The sequence below is a fragment of the Vigna unguiculata genome, chromosome 9, assembly GCF_004118075.2.
Source record: "Vigna unguiculata cultivar IT97K-499-35 chromosome 9, ASM411807v1, whole genome shotgun sequence".
Taxonomy (NCBI): domain Eukaryota; kingdom Viridiplantae; phylum Streptophyta; class Magnoliopsida; order Fabales; family Fabaceae; genus Vigna; species Vigna unguiculata.
The window spans coordinates 35316232-35334139 of NC_040287.1; the positions used below are offsets into that span (position 1 = coordinate 35316232).

At 31.0% G+C, this 17908-nt stretch overlaps 2 protein-coding genes across 3 annotated transcripts; one reads left to right on the forward strand and one right to left on the reverse strand.

Moving 5' to 3' along the window:
* Positions 1-7394, forward strand: LOC114196223 (protein CLT2, chloroplastic). The gene is made up of 10 exons (XM_028086789.1): positions 1-363; positions 485-630; positions 1546-1583; positions 2523-2638; positions 3788-3887; positions 3965-4000; positions 4129-4179; positions 6062-6185; positions 6718-6843; positions 6977-7394. The coding sequence occupies exons 1-10, from the start codon at positions 35-37 to the stop codon at positions 7132-7134; spliced, it is 1224 nt and encodes a 407-aa protein (XP_027942590.1). The 5' UTR covers positions 1-34; the 3' UTR covers positions 7135-7394.
* A 1664-nt stretch (positions 7395-9058) lies between these two features.
* LOC114162240 (neuroguidin) lies at positions 9059-12059 on the reverse strand. Of its 2 annotated transcripts, none has more exons than XM_028046067.1 (9): positions 11931-12059; positions 11731-11817; positions 11518-11605; positions 11098-11277; positions 10818-10997; positions 10524-10697; positions 10194-10345; positions 9937-10063; positions 9059-9336 (listed from the first exon to the last, which is right to left on the reverse strand). In XM_028046067.1, the coding sequence occupies exons 2-9, from the start codon at positions 11775-11777 to the stop codon at positions 9325-9327; spliced, it is 960 nt and encodes a 319-aa protein (XP_027901868.1). In that variant the 5' UTR covers positions 11778-11817; positions 11931-12059; the 3' UTR covers positions 9059-9324. The 2 variants fall into 2 exon arrangements, with proteins under 2 accessions (XP_027901868.1, XP_027901869.1); XM_028046068.1 differs by having other exon boundaries at positions 11731-11814; positions 11931-12040.
* Positions 12060-17908: the final 5849 nt, after the last annotated feature.

Below are 17908 nucleotides of genomic sequence, written 5' to 3' on the forward strand. Positions count from 1 at the left end.
AAGTTAGTTGAATGTAAGAGCAAGACTGTTTGCCATGGCATTCTATTCAACGTCGTCGTTACGTTGCAGTTTCGCGCTCCGCAATCCGAAGCTGCAACCTCTCTTTTCAATGTCACTCTCTTCGAGGCTGCCGTTGCACTTTTCCGGCAACGCTCGATTCAATCGCAACCATGTCCACCACCACCCAACCGCTCTCAGAATTCGTGCTTCAAACGCAAATTCATCGGGAAGTGGGACCAGCGTCGTCTTATTGAGCTCCGCTGTCACCGTTACAACAGCGGTAGCCAATCGCGTGCTTTACAAATTGGCCCTTGTTCCAATGAAAGAATACCCTTTTTTTCTCGCTCAGTTCATAACTTTTGGGTAAACCTCATTGTTGCTGCTTGTAATTGCATTTGTTTGCTGTCTTAACTCTAGGAGAATTGTTTGTTTCATTTTGGGGATTTCTTAGTGCGTTGAACAATTGTGGTTTTGTGTGACGTAGGTACGTTGTTATATATTTCTCCATCTTGTATATTCGATACCGGGCAAGAATAGTAACCGATGAGATGATGGCAATTCCGAAATCGCGCTTTGTCGCCATTGGATTTCTGGAAGCTTTGGGATTGGTTGCCGGAATGTCTGCTGGAGGTACTCACTGACTTTGCTTGTGTTTTAGTCTTTAACCGTGTTTTATTTCCATGCTACAAAGATTTTTATACTTTCAATCAAGCAGAGATCATCTTAGAATAGTTATTATAAAGCTCAACAAATTTTCTATACTTGACTGTAGATGACAACGTAAATATTTTTATATGTCACTTTGTGAATGAAATTAAACTCCTTCTAGCGGTTTTTTAAGTGATTAAAAACATTTAATGGTGTCTACTGAGTGTTCAGTGTCCTTAAGGCACTCCTATTTGTAAGACCTTTTTTTTATAATGCTGAGGGTGTGCGTGTAGACAACTACTGTACTCCTTCCTTTCCAATATAACTGCAGTTTTATCCACATAAAAAGAAGTTATAAATTAACTTATGTTCTCACATTTCAATGAACTATTAATTCTTTTCTTCGTGATATGTCCTCAAATTAATCGAGTTCTATTTCTTAATAAAAGTAATATACTTACGGATAGAGCGAAACTATTCCAGTAAAATTGTTTCAAAAAGTGATATAGCTATTGTTGCTCTTAATACTTGTGTAATATCTTAAACTGTAGCCAATGTGGAACAGAGGGAGTACCATGGTTGCACATCCCATTGGAGTTGTTGAATTGCGTATCTAAATAAATAATATGTGAGGTTTTATAGTGTTAATAGTAATAGAGGAGTGTGAAATGAAAAAAGTGACTGTGACGTTTGAAATGTTTCTAGAGGAAAGAACGAAAGCAGAGGTTGCAATTTTTTTTTAAGAGTACTTTGAAAATGAGTTTCCACCTTCTGCCAAGCTACAATGAATTAAAATCAAGATCTTCCTGTTTTAACTCTGCTCTCAATTTTCTACCGAACATACCCTTCTTGTATGCTTTCAATGTTTCTGAAATGAATGTTGATTACCCTCTGCAGCCTTACTTCCTGGACCAGTCATACCCATATTGAATCAGGTATCTGAAATATTTTGAGCAGCCCTTTCCATCAAAGGATGAGAGGGGGTGACAAACAAAAATATGTTTTTCTTTCTTTAAAACAGTATACATTTGCCGTTTATTTTATATAGCTGTGGAGTTTACTTTCTTCTTTGATTTGCTTTTGGCATATATTCGGTAAGGTCTTATTTGAGAAAATTTGCTTTCGTTTTACATGACGAGATGTCAGGCTACACAGCAGCAGTTGAGATTTGAGAATTTGATTGAAATGCTGTGGCATTGATTCAGTGTAGTCAACGGTTTCTGAGAAGCATGGTGTATTTTTGTAATATATTCAGAATAGGGGACCTTATAGCACTGATTAATGATTTAAACCGGCAAATTTATTGGTAATAACGATAAATCATAGGGTTTTGACTTTTATTAACTTGTAGCATCATAGAAACTAAGACTGTATTTTCTTCTCACTACTGACCTAAGGTGTTCTAAGACTCATCATTCTCATCTTCTGTCTTTCAAAATTATTTTGATACAACCAGCATCATCCATTTTACTTTTTCAAGGACAGTGTAGTCCATTCTTGTTCATGGATTGAGCTGCCTTGTCTCTCACACTGATGGCATCGCAAGTAGGGCATTTCATTGTCATATTTATTGTATCATGTAGCAATCACTTCTAAAGTGTTGGGGGCTTGTCATTTTAAAACTTATTCAGTATGTTCTGATGGCACGGCTACATTTGTGGTTTGTGCTCTGGGCCTGTCCTTTTATTCCAACTAAGAAGGAAGAGAATGATAGCATTGCTGTAAAATCTGTAGTATCTTCTCCCATTCATCAGTGATGGCTATTCATGACTTATGCATTGGCTGAGATTTTATTATTACTTATGTTGTTTTAATGCATCATTATGTGTAATATTGATTTCTCAAAGTACTGTTTATGAATTCTTCTTTTGCAGACATTTTTGGTTTGGCAGCTAATGTTTACCGCCCTTCTCTTGAAAAGAAAGTACACAATCAATCAATTGGTTGGGTGCTTACTTGTAGCTTCCGGTGTCATAGTGGCTATTACAAGGTAATTTGACTTTATAATATGGAGAAATTCAACATTTCCTATCTGTACTCTCCAATATTCAGTTTCTCATGTCAAGATCATTAATCAGGTCAGATTCCCGTGTGAATCAAGTATTCCCGAAAATGTGCGGTGATGAACTTTGATAAAAGATATTGACTTGAAAATATCGGACTTAACTTATAATCTTCCTTTCCAATTGAAAAAGAAAAAATGAGGGAACCGTCATTGTATTCCCTAGATATATGTGTGACATCAATTTGGTCCTCTGCAAGCACTGTAGCGTCATTTTAGCTCTGCAATCATAAAATGTGACATCAGCGTTGTCCTTTGGTAAATGGATGACATTAACATTGTTAATGAACTTTACAATTTGATGATCATCTTGACGTCACTTTTTTATTGTTCAAAGACCGGGAACGGATTCAGTGACTTTTTGGAGGAAAAAGTTACATAAATTTAGTTCATTTTCATCTATTTTTTATTATTATTTCTTTTTTGAGAAATGAAAATTGAAAAGTCAGGTAACTTTTCCCTCCAAAAAGTCACCGAATCTGCTCCCTTCAAGGACTATATTGATGATAGCTTTCTTTGAATGACCAATTGATGTCTCATTTTTTGTTGAGCTAAAATCGTTTACTTTTTAAAAGATACACTAATTACTTGTGATCAGTTAATAATTGTTGTAAACAGAAAAGATTTTACTATGTACATGATCCCCTTTGGTGTAAAATATTGTACTTTTATTCTCCTTTTTTTGGTCTGAAGGGGTACATAATTTTGGGAAAGTTACCATAAAAAATTTCTTAGCAAAATATTTCCATTTTAGGAATGATTAACCACTCGTTGAATTGATTAACCACCAAAATAATTTATTTAAATTCGAAATATTTATATCAAAGCTTCATTGCTTCTAACCTTCTGAGTAATATTGTTGTACGTAAAAGTTTAAGCATGCTTTCATTAAAATGTTAAGCAGCCCACGGCAGTAGCTGCTTGTAATAGTCTGTAGAAGCTCAAAATGTGATATTTGTCATACGTTTTTTGTTGTGCTTGTTGGGGTAAAGTTCTCAGGCTAGATTGATAGGAAATTTCTTTTTTCACTTCAAATGGTGTGGGTCTCATCTAATAATTTGTTTCCCATCATTGCAGTGGCTCAAATGCTGGTCAGATGCTCTCTGAAGTTCAGTTCTTTTGGCCAGCGTTGATGATAATTTCATGTTCTTTTCAAGCTTGGGCTTCTGTAATCAAGGTTAGCCAATAACAGATGTTGACTTTTAGTTAATCCTTCGTGTGAAACATTATAATCAATGTTTTCTTGTATGTCAGGAGCATATTTTCATTGACTCGGCTACTCGATTAAAGGTATGCTTTCTTTTACTCTTTTTTTGGGGGGGTGGGGGGAAGGTGGTATACAAGGTCACTGGACTACATATTCCATTGACATTTCATTCATGGGCATGATTTGGAGTCCCTTACATGTTCCTTTGCAGCACAAGTCTCTGGACATATTTGTGGTCAATTCGTTTGGATCTGGGTTTCAGGTAGATCTTGCAACATAAATTGCAATGAATTAAGTTTCAAATTCTGTAAATAGCGTTTATTTCCAGTGTTTTGTTAGTTTTTGCTTTCTTTATCGGTGATTTCTTATTGGTTGTTTTGCTTCATCTCGTAATTGAAGAATGACTGTGAAATGACTTACGCGAGTTCAAATTATTTACTTGCTTTCTATCTTTTTATATGATTTCAAAATGTGTTACTCTTTTTTGTCCCCTAACAAACGGCAAACGGTAAGTGTTAGAATACTTGGTTTGTTGTAGAGTTATGAATCTTATTATATTAGAGTATTGTAAGGCTATTTTTGTACTGGTTGTAGTACATGTGAACTTGCCCTAAAATGTTAGTATCAGTTTATATTTTATATTATAACATCACAAGAATTTTCAGGGCCCTGTTACTTAAATATTCTTTTTCCTTCTTCATCCAAAACAAAACATATAATGGTAAAAGAACATGAAGGAAAGGTTATCTAAAATTTGTCTTATAGGTAAGAATTATATTGCTAATTCTAGAGATTTGAATTCAAAAACATTGAATATCTTTCATACAAAAGATATAGTATACAATAATCCCAAAGTTCCATTCTTCAGTTCCCAATACTACTAACAATGCACCATTAGTTACATTAAAGCATAAGTTGCTGCTATTTGCTTCTATCCGTGATGAAATAGACATGAATGAATAAGTATGCTTATTCATTTATTTTAAAGTTCTGGGACTCTGCTTGACCTGCCTTTTTTTCATCTATTTTCTGTACATTAGTCATATACATTTTCACCGAGGGTTTATGCGGATTGTATTAAATCAGAACAAAAGTCATTTGATTCTATCCAAAGTTTGCTTCGTTTTAGTTAAAGTGGTTTGGATCAGATTGGGATCAAGCTTTGGTATTATTAGGAGGCAGTAAATAAATCCGCAGAATACCCAGTAGATTTTGTAAAAATAATTCAATGTGTTAGTCACATTCGTCATATTATATAAATTTTTAGATTCAGATTATAAATCATTAGTCAAATCAATATTAAAATTTCTATATATGGTAATTTAACGATTAAATAAATAAACGTAAATAGATGCACAAGTTAAAATTGGAACAGAATACCTGTCCAATCTAAATGAAAAAGCTCAATTTTTTATTCATTTTACTGTTTGTATTCAGTTGGATTGGTATATGAACATCTCTACTCTAACCTTAATCAAAATAGAGACTTTATCTAATCCGAAGGAAAAGTTGGCTTTCTTTCTTTTAGTTCAATTTTTACTGTGTGTGATTGGATTGGTATATATGCACACCTCTAACTTCAATAAAGAAAAAAAAAAAAAGAGTTTATCCAATCCAATGGAAAAGTTGGTTTTCTTTTTTGAGTTCAATTTTTTCTGTTTGAATTCATTTGGATTAGTTTGTGCACGTCTCCAATTTTGATCAAAACGGAGATGTATATTCTGTCAGTTTTCGATGCTAGGCAGTGTGTTTTTCGTGTGAAGAAGTTTTCATAAGCAATCCTCCTTCATTTTAGGGTGGAAGAGCTAATATGAAACTTTTTTGGGTATATCATTTATATAGGTGTTAGTGATATGTTCATAAGCTGTTTTTCAACTTATGACAACAAATTTTCTAGAATAGCTCCTGAAAACGGGTTATTCCTATTTCTTCTTCAATTGTAAGTACAACTTATACCTGAATATTTACGTTATAAATACTTATTTATTAGGTCCTTAATTAAGTTGTTTACTCAATTATTGGCAAGGCATTTTTTCTAATGGTTGCAGTATATTGCCGCAAGTTCCAGACAGTCTCTTGTTTATGTTTATTAGTTGATTAATTGTTGAAAGGTACACTTATGATTTACGTGATATTTGTTGTAGGCTCTTTTCGTATTTTTGTCTCTGCCTTTACTTTCAAACTTGAGAGGCATACCGTTTGCTGAACTTCCTTCATATTTTAAAAGCGGTGCCGGTTGTTTCCTAAACCTTGGAGCTGGTAAACCAGGTAAGCTCTAATAAATTGGTAGCAATGCAATTATATATATCCTCACGTGGTTTTCTAGCTCTTGTCTGCGTTTCTTTTTACACCTTTTGCTGTTAAAACACTATCAAGATTAGTTACTATGTATATGATTATTTTCCTGGGTTTATGACCTTGAATTTTCAAACCACAAGGGCAAGTTTTAAATAATAGTATGGAATTTGAAGTGGGTCTATATGTCCTTGGGGTTTCTTATCTCGATGGGTAGATCTTTTGGCTATCACAAGGTTCATGTCATATTCGATACCTTACCCTTTATGTACTAGGATTATAGATGCTTTTAGTTCTTCTGGTAAAAGGCCGAATAGTATATAAGCAATGATTTATGACTAGATAACTTGGACTTTAGTTATTTCTATCCTTTTTGAATAAAACAATTAAAACTCATATTTATATATAGGTTTTGTCTTGTACCCATTAGATGATTTTGAACCATGGTTTAAATTTGTGTCCAACTTTTAATATAATAGGTATTCGTCTTCAATTTCTGTCTCAGGTTGTGATGGCGCTCCCCTACTTCCACTGCTTTACATAATTACCAATTTGGCATTCAACATATCCCTCCTTAATGTAGTAAAAACTTCTTCTGCAGTTGTAGCTTCTCTTCTAGTAATGTTGTCAGGTACTCGTTATCATTGCATCTCACTTGAATTTTTTTGTTGCATTCTAATTCTAGCGAAACTATGAATCGTAAGGTCTTTTGTACAGGTTTTCTTATTAGTTTTTTAGCTCACGTGTGCTTATGATTTTTGCAGTGCCCATATCTGTTTATATTCTTTCTCTTCCATTACCATATCTTCCCGAGGGAACAAGCTTGAGCCCATTTTTTTTGCTTGGCTGTGGAATTCTTCTTTGTGGTCTCTTACTGTACAACACATCCCGACCTGTGAGGAACAGCTCTGAAGTGGACTGAAACGGTGAAATATATTTTCTCTGACGTGCTTGAATTATACATACTATCATTGTGATTATTCTTTTGAGCGGAAAATTTGTTCGGTTTCCACTTTTGAGTGTCACTTAGTTTCTTTATGATGCCTCACTTCCTCGTTCTTCCACTGGATCATAGTATAACTTAAGATTGTGCATATATCTCTGATCACTTGTTCTGGTATATTTCCATGTACATTAATAAATATCAGAACAATGAGAAATGCAAGGTGCGAACATTTTTAAGTGATCTTTTAAATTCGCTTTTTAACACAATATTTAGAGTTGAGGCATGTTTAGATAAATTTCTCTACAATCTTCTTCTTGGAGAGAAATATAAAAAGAAAAGTTGAAATTAGTTTTTTTATAAATTAAAATTAGCTTGTAGTAAGTTAAATTATAAATTTTATAACTTTTTCCATATAGTTTTTCTAATTCTTTTACTTGTAACTTGTGTATAAGTTAATTTTAGTTGAAGAGAAATTAAATTTATTTTTATTTTTCTTATTTTTCCATTAAGAAATGTATAGAAAAACTTGTCCGAACAGGTATTTCAATGAAAAGCCACCCTGTTAATCATATATGCATTCCAAGCAAAAGTTTTGTTAGCTGCCATGGTAAACAATGCAATATTTTAGGTCCAGATAGAATATGATAGGATAATAATCACCTTATCCAATTAATTGTCTTGTTATTTATTTTGCACGGTAGTTTGTCATTTCATGTATAATCTTAACTATCACTGTTACCATGTTCCCTCTGTCACTATACCATGGCCACAAGCATATCACTAATATGATCATAAGAACCATCACATCTATCAATATTACTATACTCATTCTCACCCCTTTTTTCTCATTATCTCCACAATTATTCTTACCCTCGTCATTATCATTAGTATTTTCACTATTTTTTGTAGCATCTCATTATTATATTAATTTCACATAAATAGGAGAATTTTCAATTTAAGTCCGATTTATTATTTGATCAAATTTTTGTATATATTTTTAAATTGAATGTTAAGTTTTTAGTTAATTAGGTAACGGGGTTGTTATATTGTTTCGTTTTTTTTCTTACTCATATCCACGTGTTAAGAAATATAAGTTATTATAATTAATTATCGTAATTAATTTAAAATAGTATTATAATTAATATAAAATACAAATAACTTACATTTTCATTAAAATATGATAAATAACGAAGTTATCATATTCTCTAATGATTTTCATCTTATCACCTACAAGGAACTGTAATCAAACAAGATGAAAAAATTAAATAACAATCAAGTCACCCATTTGGAAAAATAAAAGTAGAAATTAAAAATTTAATCGAAAAATATAAAAGTTTAAATACTCAAAAACTTTTTTTTTTAATAAACAGTTAAAAGTATTCAAATTAAAAGAAAAATTTGAAACTTAATTAAACTTTATATTTATCATTATAACCATTATTATTATTGCCACCCATCCTGCAACATATTTTTGTCTCAATTATAATATACAATAAATATTAAATGTTTATGAAAATCTTATTATATCGTGTTATCTTCTCATGAGTGTCAAACCAACTCTTAAGATTTGATTATCATCTAGCACAGTACGAGAAACTCCTGGTCATGTAAAACAACCAACAAACCCGTGAAATAACAATATATATATATAACAATATATATATATATATATATATATATATATATATATATATATATATTATCCATGCATTTTTCCACTCGGACATAAAGTGAACCAAAAAAGACGTACAAAAAACCTATCATTTTCGTGGAAAATGATAGTTTTTTTAACAAATTTTGCAAGTTACTTACTCGGAACAAAAATTCTACTTTACTATTTCCTTTTATTAAAAAATAAAAATTAATCTATTTTAATTCTATTTATGAAAATTTTGTCAAATTTATCCAAAAAAATATTCCGTAATAATAAACCAAAAAACACTTTCATCTCTTCCAAAATCTCCGATCCACGTTCCTCATTGGGACCAGCCGATTAGGATGGCAATAAAGTACAAAAATAAATCTACAAACACGAAGGAATTCCCCAATACCCAACACTAGCTTTTACATTTCCTTTGCATTCAACCTAATATTACTACTTCCTCCAACACCATGTGGTGGTCAGCCTCCCAGAACCTTTAGGTCAAACCCCTAAATCTCCTCTTTTCAGTGTTTCCTCTGCAAAGAAGCTAAAATTGTTAGTTCCCTGTAACAGTACAATGCAACCATGTCGGTTGATAATGCATACACTAAAAAGTCCTTTTTCAAATTAAAAGACAAGCATAAGGGAAGGGAAAATGTGTATCTGTTGAAGGATAAAACTCAAATTTTCAATTACATGCAAAATTTGTGTTGGTGAGCAAATTACCTCAAGGGGCATTTTAACTTTATTTCGTGTTGTGCGGATATCATAGTATCATTTTTATTACTGTGTTCAGCACACAACTCAGAACTATCAGTAAACAACTGTACATATAGTATAAACTCTCCATGACCAGAAATTGGTTCGAAAATTACAAAACTATTCGACAAACAACCAACTCTACACGCTTACTCCAGAGGAATAAGACATTAGTTTATTTAAATAACTTTTTATTACACAAAATGGACAAAAGAGCAATCAAATAATTTGGTTAGTCATATGCAATGCAGATGCAACAGTACATAAACCCCATCCACATAATTCGACTTAAACAAAATTTCGTATATGAAGTTCGAAAAAGAAGTCTACAATTTCCACATAATAATTTCAAAGAATAAAAGAATAAAATGTCATACCTTTCGCTTATGTACTCGGCTCTTTCTGCTGCTACCATTACCAGATCCCATTACTTGCTCTTCGGTTCTATCTTCAAAGGGTAATGTTTTGATTTCATCATAGAAACTTTCTGTTAGACCTTGCAACCTGAAATAGAAAAAAGCACAAAAGCTGAGAGAGAAAAAGGTATTTAAACAAAAATGTTATCACACATTTAATTCGTTTTACTTGTTACGAATGGAGAATAAAAGGAAAATATTCCAAACACTTCCCATACCCATTTCTTGATTTCTTCAAGTATTTTTCTCGCTTCCTCTCCTGTTTCGTAAGAGGAACACGAGTGAACATCTCCTCCTCTTGCTGAGCACGTTTCTCCATCTTGGAGACAAATCTATCAACTTCTTTGCTAGCTCCCTCAAAATCCCTCACCTGAGTAGAGTAGTGAGCAGCCAAAACAAACCATTACGTAAAATCATTAAATGCAAGTTCAGATAATTGTTTAAAAAATATTTTACTCTCTTGATTCTGAAAATACTTTTGAAAGGAGTTTAACTGAAACCCAAGCATACTATAAGTCATAATGATTCAACACTAAAAATAACTTTACCTCTTCAGGTCTTTCCTCCATATCATTCATCAATGTCCTGATATAATCACTCTGCTTAGCTTGTTTCAGAATTTCTTTTTCTCTTCGCAAGGCATTTCTTTCATGCTTAGAAGGTTTTTCTATATCCATAGAAGTTGGGGCAAACTTTACAGGTTGATATGTATCATGTCCATCCTGCATCATATAATAAAAGTTAGATAAGACGAGGAAAACACCTTTTTCAAGATATTACCACCATGCAATACACAAAATTTTACACTATTTATAATATCACATATATACACACTGACTGACCTGCGAAGTTAAGTCTACTTTGCTAATAAGCATATCAGGATTGGGACGATACTTTGATGCATCCTCACTCTTATTGGACGCAACTGGGTCCTTACTTTGAATATCACTTTTGGCTGCATTTTCGCTGGCCTGCACTAGTTTCTGGATTTGGTATTGTTGTTTTTTGTCAATTGGCCGAATCTGCAATGGAAACCAGGAAGTCAAATGTTTAACACATAACACAATGTAAATATACACGTGAAGCCCTTGAAGATCAACACACAGAAGGATAAAACTATACCTTTTCCAAAAATAATCTTATCTCTACAACACTTCGAACAACAGGGTGATCTTCTATTGATAACCCTTTAGCCTTCCGCAATAAATAATAAACGAGGGATTGACAATAATTCAAAAGCAGCAAATTCTTAGCTTCAAGGTAGCTAAATCCATCTGCTGTAGGATACTCACCTTCTTTCACCTGATATAAGAAACATAGACAGACACAATGATAATAATAATAATAATAATCATATCATTCATTGATATAAGGGTATATTTACTTAGAACAGAAAACTTAATAGAATCCCCAGAATGGCCCAAATAGCGAAACTTCATATTCAAACAACAGAAAAACTTTTCTTAAAATTGTAACGAATTTGAAATTACGTTAACGGAGTCATTCAAAAAAATTGCTTGAATTGAAAAAAGGGACACTCACTTTGGCAGTTAAAGATTGAACTTTACGCCTCACAGTATCGAGTCCTTCCTTCATTTCTTTCAACAACGCCGCAAGCTGAGGTGATTCTCTGCGAAAAACGACAAAATTTTGAACGAAGATAAAGGCTCCAATTTATTATTTGCGTATCAGAAAATTTGAAGCAAACACAAATTGATGCCTGTTGAAGGAAGAGGAATAAATAAAGAAACCTACTCTTTCTTGCTAACGTCCTCGTCTAAATGATTCGCACTGTTTTCCATGACTTGGGACGATTTTCAATAATCTCCAATCCTGAACCTTCTGTTTTGTATGAATGTAAGTGATTAATATTTGATAGCAACAGATGTTGAATGATGATGAAGAAAGGTTAAGGGAAAAAAAAGGCGCAGAGAGAGTGAGAAAGATGCAACAACCAAAGACAGAGAGCAGGTGAGTGGCGGCTTCTTGGCGGTGGATGGTGTTGAGAGTGAGATACTGCGGCGGAGGAAGGGATTTGCGAAACTGAGAACGGAGCAAGAATGAAGCCCAAAGAAACCTTTTTTTATTAAAAGAAAAACTAAATCAGTATGTTACTATTTGCACCCCCGTTCTATTTAGTAATATTTCCATTTTACTTTATTTTTCCTAGTAAATGACCAAAATAGGTTTGGTTTAATAAAGCTCCTTACATAGTCTACGAAATAGAAAAACTGATTTTAAGACAATAGTAACTTATACTCTGACTCAATTCTTTTCAAATCTTATTAAAAAATAAATGAAATATTTTGACCAATTCTTTTAACATATCATTCTAATTATCTTATTTATTTCTTTTAGTGGTATGTTTAAATGAATAAAAAAATTAGATTAAAATATCATTATTTAAATAATAATTATGTTTTTTTTAAATTACAAAAATACTGTTATTTTATTATATACATATTTATGCTCTACATTTCAACTTGTTATACCTGCAAAGTAAGTAATATTAAATTATTTATGTGACTTAAGTTTTCAAATATTTTTTTAAAAATATTAAATATTTATGTATTTATTTACTTGTTTTTTTATTTGAAGGTTTTATTGAATCTTACTTACTGTTATTTATATTGTTTTGGAGATATGTTTTCATATATATATATATATATATATATATATATATATATATATATATATATATATATATATATATATATTATTTGTATAGGATAAATATATTATTCTTTATTCACTATAATTGTTTTTTTAATTAGTTTTAAGCGATAAGATATAATTTAAGAGAGTTTAAAACATTATCCATCTCATTTTTCTTTGAGGTAGGTCCAATTCTACCTATCATATATTTTTGGGTTAAATATGTTTTTGGTCCCTCAAGTTTCAATAAATTTTGGAATTAGTCCATCATCAAAACTTTAACTAATTTAGTCCTTCATCTTTCAAAATGCGTGAATTTAGTATTTTTAACCAAATTTTGTTAAGTTTATCTGACATTTCAAACACATCTCATGATAGTATTTAAATTAACATTGAAGCAAAAATGTGTCAAACAGTGTAAATAATTTAAATATTATCATGAAATGCGCTTGAAACGTCAGATAAACTTAACAAAATTTGGTTAAAATGACTAAATTCATGCATTTTAAAAGATGAATGACTAAATTGGTCAAAATTTTTGTTGAGGAATTGATTCCAAATTTCGTTGAAACTCGAGGGACCAAAAACATATTTAACCCTATATTTTTTCAAGATAGGTTGGAGTCTTACCTAGTATTACACTAGTCTCAAGCAATAAGACATATATTTCTTCAAAGATAGGTTGGAGTTTTACCTAGTATTACACTAGTCTCAAGCGATAAGACATATATTTCTTCAAAGATAGGTTGGAGTCTTACCTAGTATTACACAAGTCTCAAGCAATAAGACATATATTTCTTTAAGATAGGTTGGAGTCTTACCTAATATTACACAGTCTCTAGTGATAAGACATTTAGGCTCTGATTGCTTCAAAAAATGGATTTCATGGATATTTAATGAATGAGATTTTCGAGTAAAGAAACAAAAATAATGTTGTTTGTTTTTAGGGACGAAAAGATTTGAAGAAAAAATATCATCAAATTTTGTAAATGATTTTATAAACATGATAGATAAAATAAATATTTTAATAGATTAAAATGTAATATGATGTTTTTGCCCTTATAGTTAAAATTAATAAAAAAATGTATTTAGTTTGAATAAAAATTTAATAGGTATACAATTTTCAGACAAATTATATGACCATAAGTAGAGAGACCTAATATAATATAAATATATATATATATATATATATATATATATATATATATATATATATATATATATATATATATATACCAAAAAGTTAATATGAAACTTTTCAGAGTTTTAATGATTTAAGAATGAGATAATATCATATTTTTTTAAAAAATAATATTTTATTTTATTTTTTCATCCATATATATTTTTAAAAGTTTAAAAATAAACAATAATTTATCAAATCTAATCAAAGATTAAGAAATGTATACACTAAACACAACCAAATAATAATCAAATCACAATCGAAGAAAATTATGAGAAAACATATAGTATTAACTTATTCTTCTATATTCATAAAATAAATAAATATACATAAATTTGCACCTAAAACACATAGTTTGTTTCTCCCAAGCATTTTGTGTAGAGTATTTTTAACAAATTGTGCCTTCAGCTATTGAATTCGAGCTTGATAATATAATCATTATTATCTAACATATTCTAGTGTAGGTACATAGGTCTAAACTAATTTTGCTATAACATAGATTAATAATGAAGAAATTAAATATATTGTACCAACACTTGGACATATACTTTAGACTATAGAAAGATTTGTCCGATATACACTAATGCAGAATTCTCATTTTACCTCGCCTTATATGTCTTGATTGGCCAGGAACCAAAACATATAATGACGAGGTGACATTTTTGCAATTAGAATCAAGTTTTAGGCCTCGGTTCTCCAAATACCCGAAGCCAAAGAGGGGTATAGGTCCCGGTTCGCTCAAAACCGGTGCCAAAAGGGGGTCAATGGCTTCGGTTCCTCAAACAACCGAAGCCATAGGGTTTATTTAGGGTTTGAAATTCGTGAATCCTTCTTTCTTAGTTGGTGTTGTTGTTGTTGGTGTAGGTGTTAGTATTCAGATGATGCGTCTCAGAGGTAACAGTGATGCAACGTCCTGCACTCAAGGTCTCAATCTTGATGCCGAAAGCAAGTTTCTGGAGATAATCGATGGTGAAGAGGCCGAGAACGATGTGTTCGCGGAGGAGGTTCGGGACGGAGCAAGAAATGCAGGTGCGGAGAGAGGCATCGGAGGGAGCAAAGATTGTGGAAGGAACATTCCAGGCCGAGGAAGCGGTGGTTGCTGCGTCAGACAGCGACGGTGCCGCCGTTGCCAGCTCGTGGAAGCCAAGGTGAGATAAGATCGGAGGGAGAAGCGCGGTGTGAGAAAAGAACGAGTGTTCTTGGATATTGTGTGGAGTTTGTGGAGGATTGGATGGCGGGAAGGGAGCTTCGAATCCTTGGTTGGTGGCAATTGTGGCCGTGGCCTTGGTGCCGTAGAGTATGGCAGCAGTGGCTAAATTTTGAACCATTAGTCCCAGGGCATCACCGACAAGGGCACGCACTAGCAGAACGTTGTGTATATGACACCGGTTTCAAAACAACCGAGACATAAAACTGGGTCTATGGCTTCGAGTGATAACCGAGGCCAAAAGGTGTACCTTTTGGCCTCGCCCCAATATGCCTCGGTTTCAGACCCGAGGCAAAATGTGAAAAATAATCGTGGCAGAAAGCCCTTACTGCACTGGTGATACAAACCAAATTGTCTTATTTTATATACTATTATGGTTTTGAGATATATATTTCACATTTAAGTTTTTCATGAAGAAAATAATTTGTACATCTAATTGCTCAAATGTTTTTTTGGTAAAACTACGTTTTTCTCCATAACAACTTGTGGGTATATTTATTTAGATATTGGATTCAACCTTTTTGTAGAAGTTGAACATCATGTACAAAATAATTAAATACACGTAAAAACAACCAAAATCATCTACACACTTAGTTTTTTCTCGAGAGTTGTACACCATATACATATGACAAAATGAGCATGTCTGTAATGTCACACCATCATTTATTTTTGATTTTTTTTTTCAATTGTTGAATATATTTCTTATGACTCGTTTGCAATGTCAAGACACATGTTTGTAATAGATTCTAAACATATAATATTATAATTAAATACAATAAATAATTTTTGTTTGTATTTTTTATTTTAAATATGAGATTTAAATCAAACGGCTTGTTTTAAGAAAAAAAGTAGATAAGTCTTCGAAAAATAAGTTTTATCTATTTATATTTGGTCCACTAATTTGTTGGTTTGATTCATTTTGGTTTCCTTATTTTTTTGGTTCAATTTAGTCCTTTAAATTTTTTAAAAGGCTAAATTTGATCTCTGTAGTTAAGTTAATATTAACATCGTTTTCATACATGTCACGTGTCATTTTGTGAAATTTTCAATTTTTTCTTATTTTTTTTTCAATTTTTTTTTATAAAAAAATTAAACATGTGTCACTTTATGGTGATAACATGTGTCAATTTGAGAATTTTTTATTTAAAAAAAAATATTGCCACATGGCATGTTACAATTGTGTCACGTGTCAAGCTAATATTGGTTGTTTTCAATTTAATCCCTCTATTTATAATTTTGATTGAATTTAGTCCCCTAACTTTTAAAAATAATTCAATTTTGACTTCTCTAATTTGAGACCAAATTAGTAATTAACCTTAATTACAACTTATATAATTTTTTTAATATATTTATAGATCAAATCACTCCACTTAACTATTCAAATTATTATTTTTTTACATGTGTATAAAATTTCAAGTGTAAAAAAATACAAGAAATAAAATAACATGTATATATAAGTTGTAATTAAGCTTAATTACTAATTTGATCTCAAATCAGAACAAAATTGAACAATTTAAAAAATTGAAAACTAAATTAAATCAAAATTGTAATTAAAGAAACTAAATTGAAAACAACTAAGGTTAGCTTGACATGTGTGACACTTTTCTTCAATTAAAAAAAATACTCAAGTTTGACACGTAGCACAACTGACATGTGACAGTTTAATTTTTTTAAAAAATTAAAAATTAAGAAAAAATTAAAAATTAAAAATTCTAAAAAATAATACTACCGAAACAATGTTAACATCAACTTAACGACAATGACCAAATTAAACATTTAAAAAAATTTAAAAAAATAATAAGAGAAATAAAATAATAATTAAACCTTTTACTTTTTTTTTTCGATCAACTCTTTAATATTTTTTTTTTGACATGTTTAATCTTGAACATGTTTAATCAATACATGACCACTCCTATTTTTTATATATAATTATCGGAAGATGTGATCGAGAGTTAAAAAGTTTTTCCAGCATCTATTGATTACCAAGAAAATGTCAATGTGAAAACGCGTTGTCAAAAGCTAATCTTTTTCCCGGTAAACAACGGAATATGTTAATTTTTTAAAAGATCTATATGGAGTATTTTTTTTTTTTGAAAAAAATAAGAGAAAATTTTCTGTTACACTTATCCTAATTCTATTTGAAATTTTGTTGTGTCTTTTTCCTAAGTAAAATAAAAAGAATCTCAAAACATATATAAATTAATACCATGTCATTCCCAATTTTAACGTAAAAGATATTAACATTATTCATTGTTAAATTGTAAAATAAAAGAAATATAAAATTTAACTTAAAACATAAAACATATTTAACCTTGTATCTTAAAACAAATAACATTATATGATAAAATATTACTCATTAAATATTTTGATCATATCATAGACTCATTAAATAAATATATTTAAGAAAACGAAATACTAAATCAGATCCAAATAATTTAAGGTGTAACGTCACCCAACAACTCATTGAATTTATTTTCAAATTCCAAACATCTTTTGATTAAACCATGAGTAAATTGAACAAGGATGTATCTTGGGCGGCCAAAAAAAGAAATTTATATTAATAATAATTTTTTTTACAGTATAACAAACATAAAATATTTTTTATTCGATGCAATAAAGAATTTAGATTTTACATAAACATGTAATAAGCTAAAAAGAAAAAAAAATTGTTAAGAAGCATCGCATCGTGCTCAGTAAGTGGCCAATCAAATGAAAATCCAAACTATTATTTTTATTTGGTGAATTATTGTTTTTGTAAGACGCATCGCATCATGCTCAGTAAGTGGCCCAATGAAATGAAATCAGAAGTATAAAAAATAGAATTTGATAAAATTATAATTGAGGTGATTAAAGATAGAAATAAAAAATGAAGTCTGAAATGGTACTTGTTT

Coding starts and splice junctions, on each gene's coding strand:
- LOC114196223 (XM_028086789.1), top strand. CDS start 35: ATGGCATTCTATTCAACGTCGTCGTTACGTTGCAGTTTCGCGCTCCGC. Junction 364..484: donor GCTCAGTTCATAACTTTTGG/GTAAACCTCATT, acceptor TGTGTGACGTAG/GTACGTTGTTATATATTTCT. Junction 2,639..3,787: donor GTCATAGTGGCTATTACAAG/GTAATTTGACTT, acceptor CCATCATTGCAG/TGGCTCAAATGCTGGTCAGA.
- LOC114162240 (XM_028046067.1), bottom strand. CDS start 11,777: ATGGAAAACAGTGCGAATCATTTAGACGAGGACGTTAGCAAGAAAGA. Junction 10,698..10,817: donor AAGTAGACTTAACTTCGCAG/GTCAGTCAGTGT, acceptor TATATGATGCAG/GATGGACATGATACATATCA. Junction 10,064..10,193: donor TTGAAGAAATCAAGAAATGG/GTATGGGAAGTG, acceptor TTTCTATTTCAG/GTTGCAAGGTCTAACAGAAA.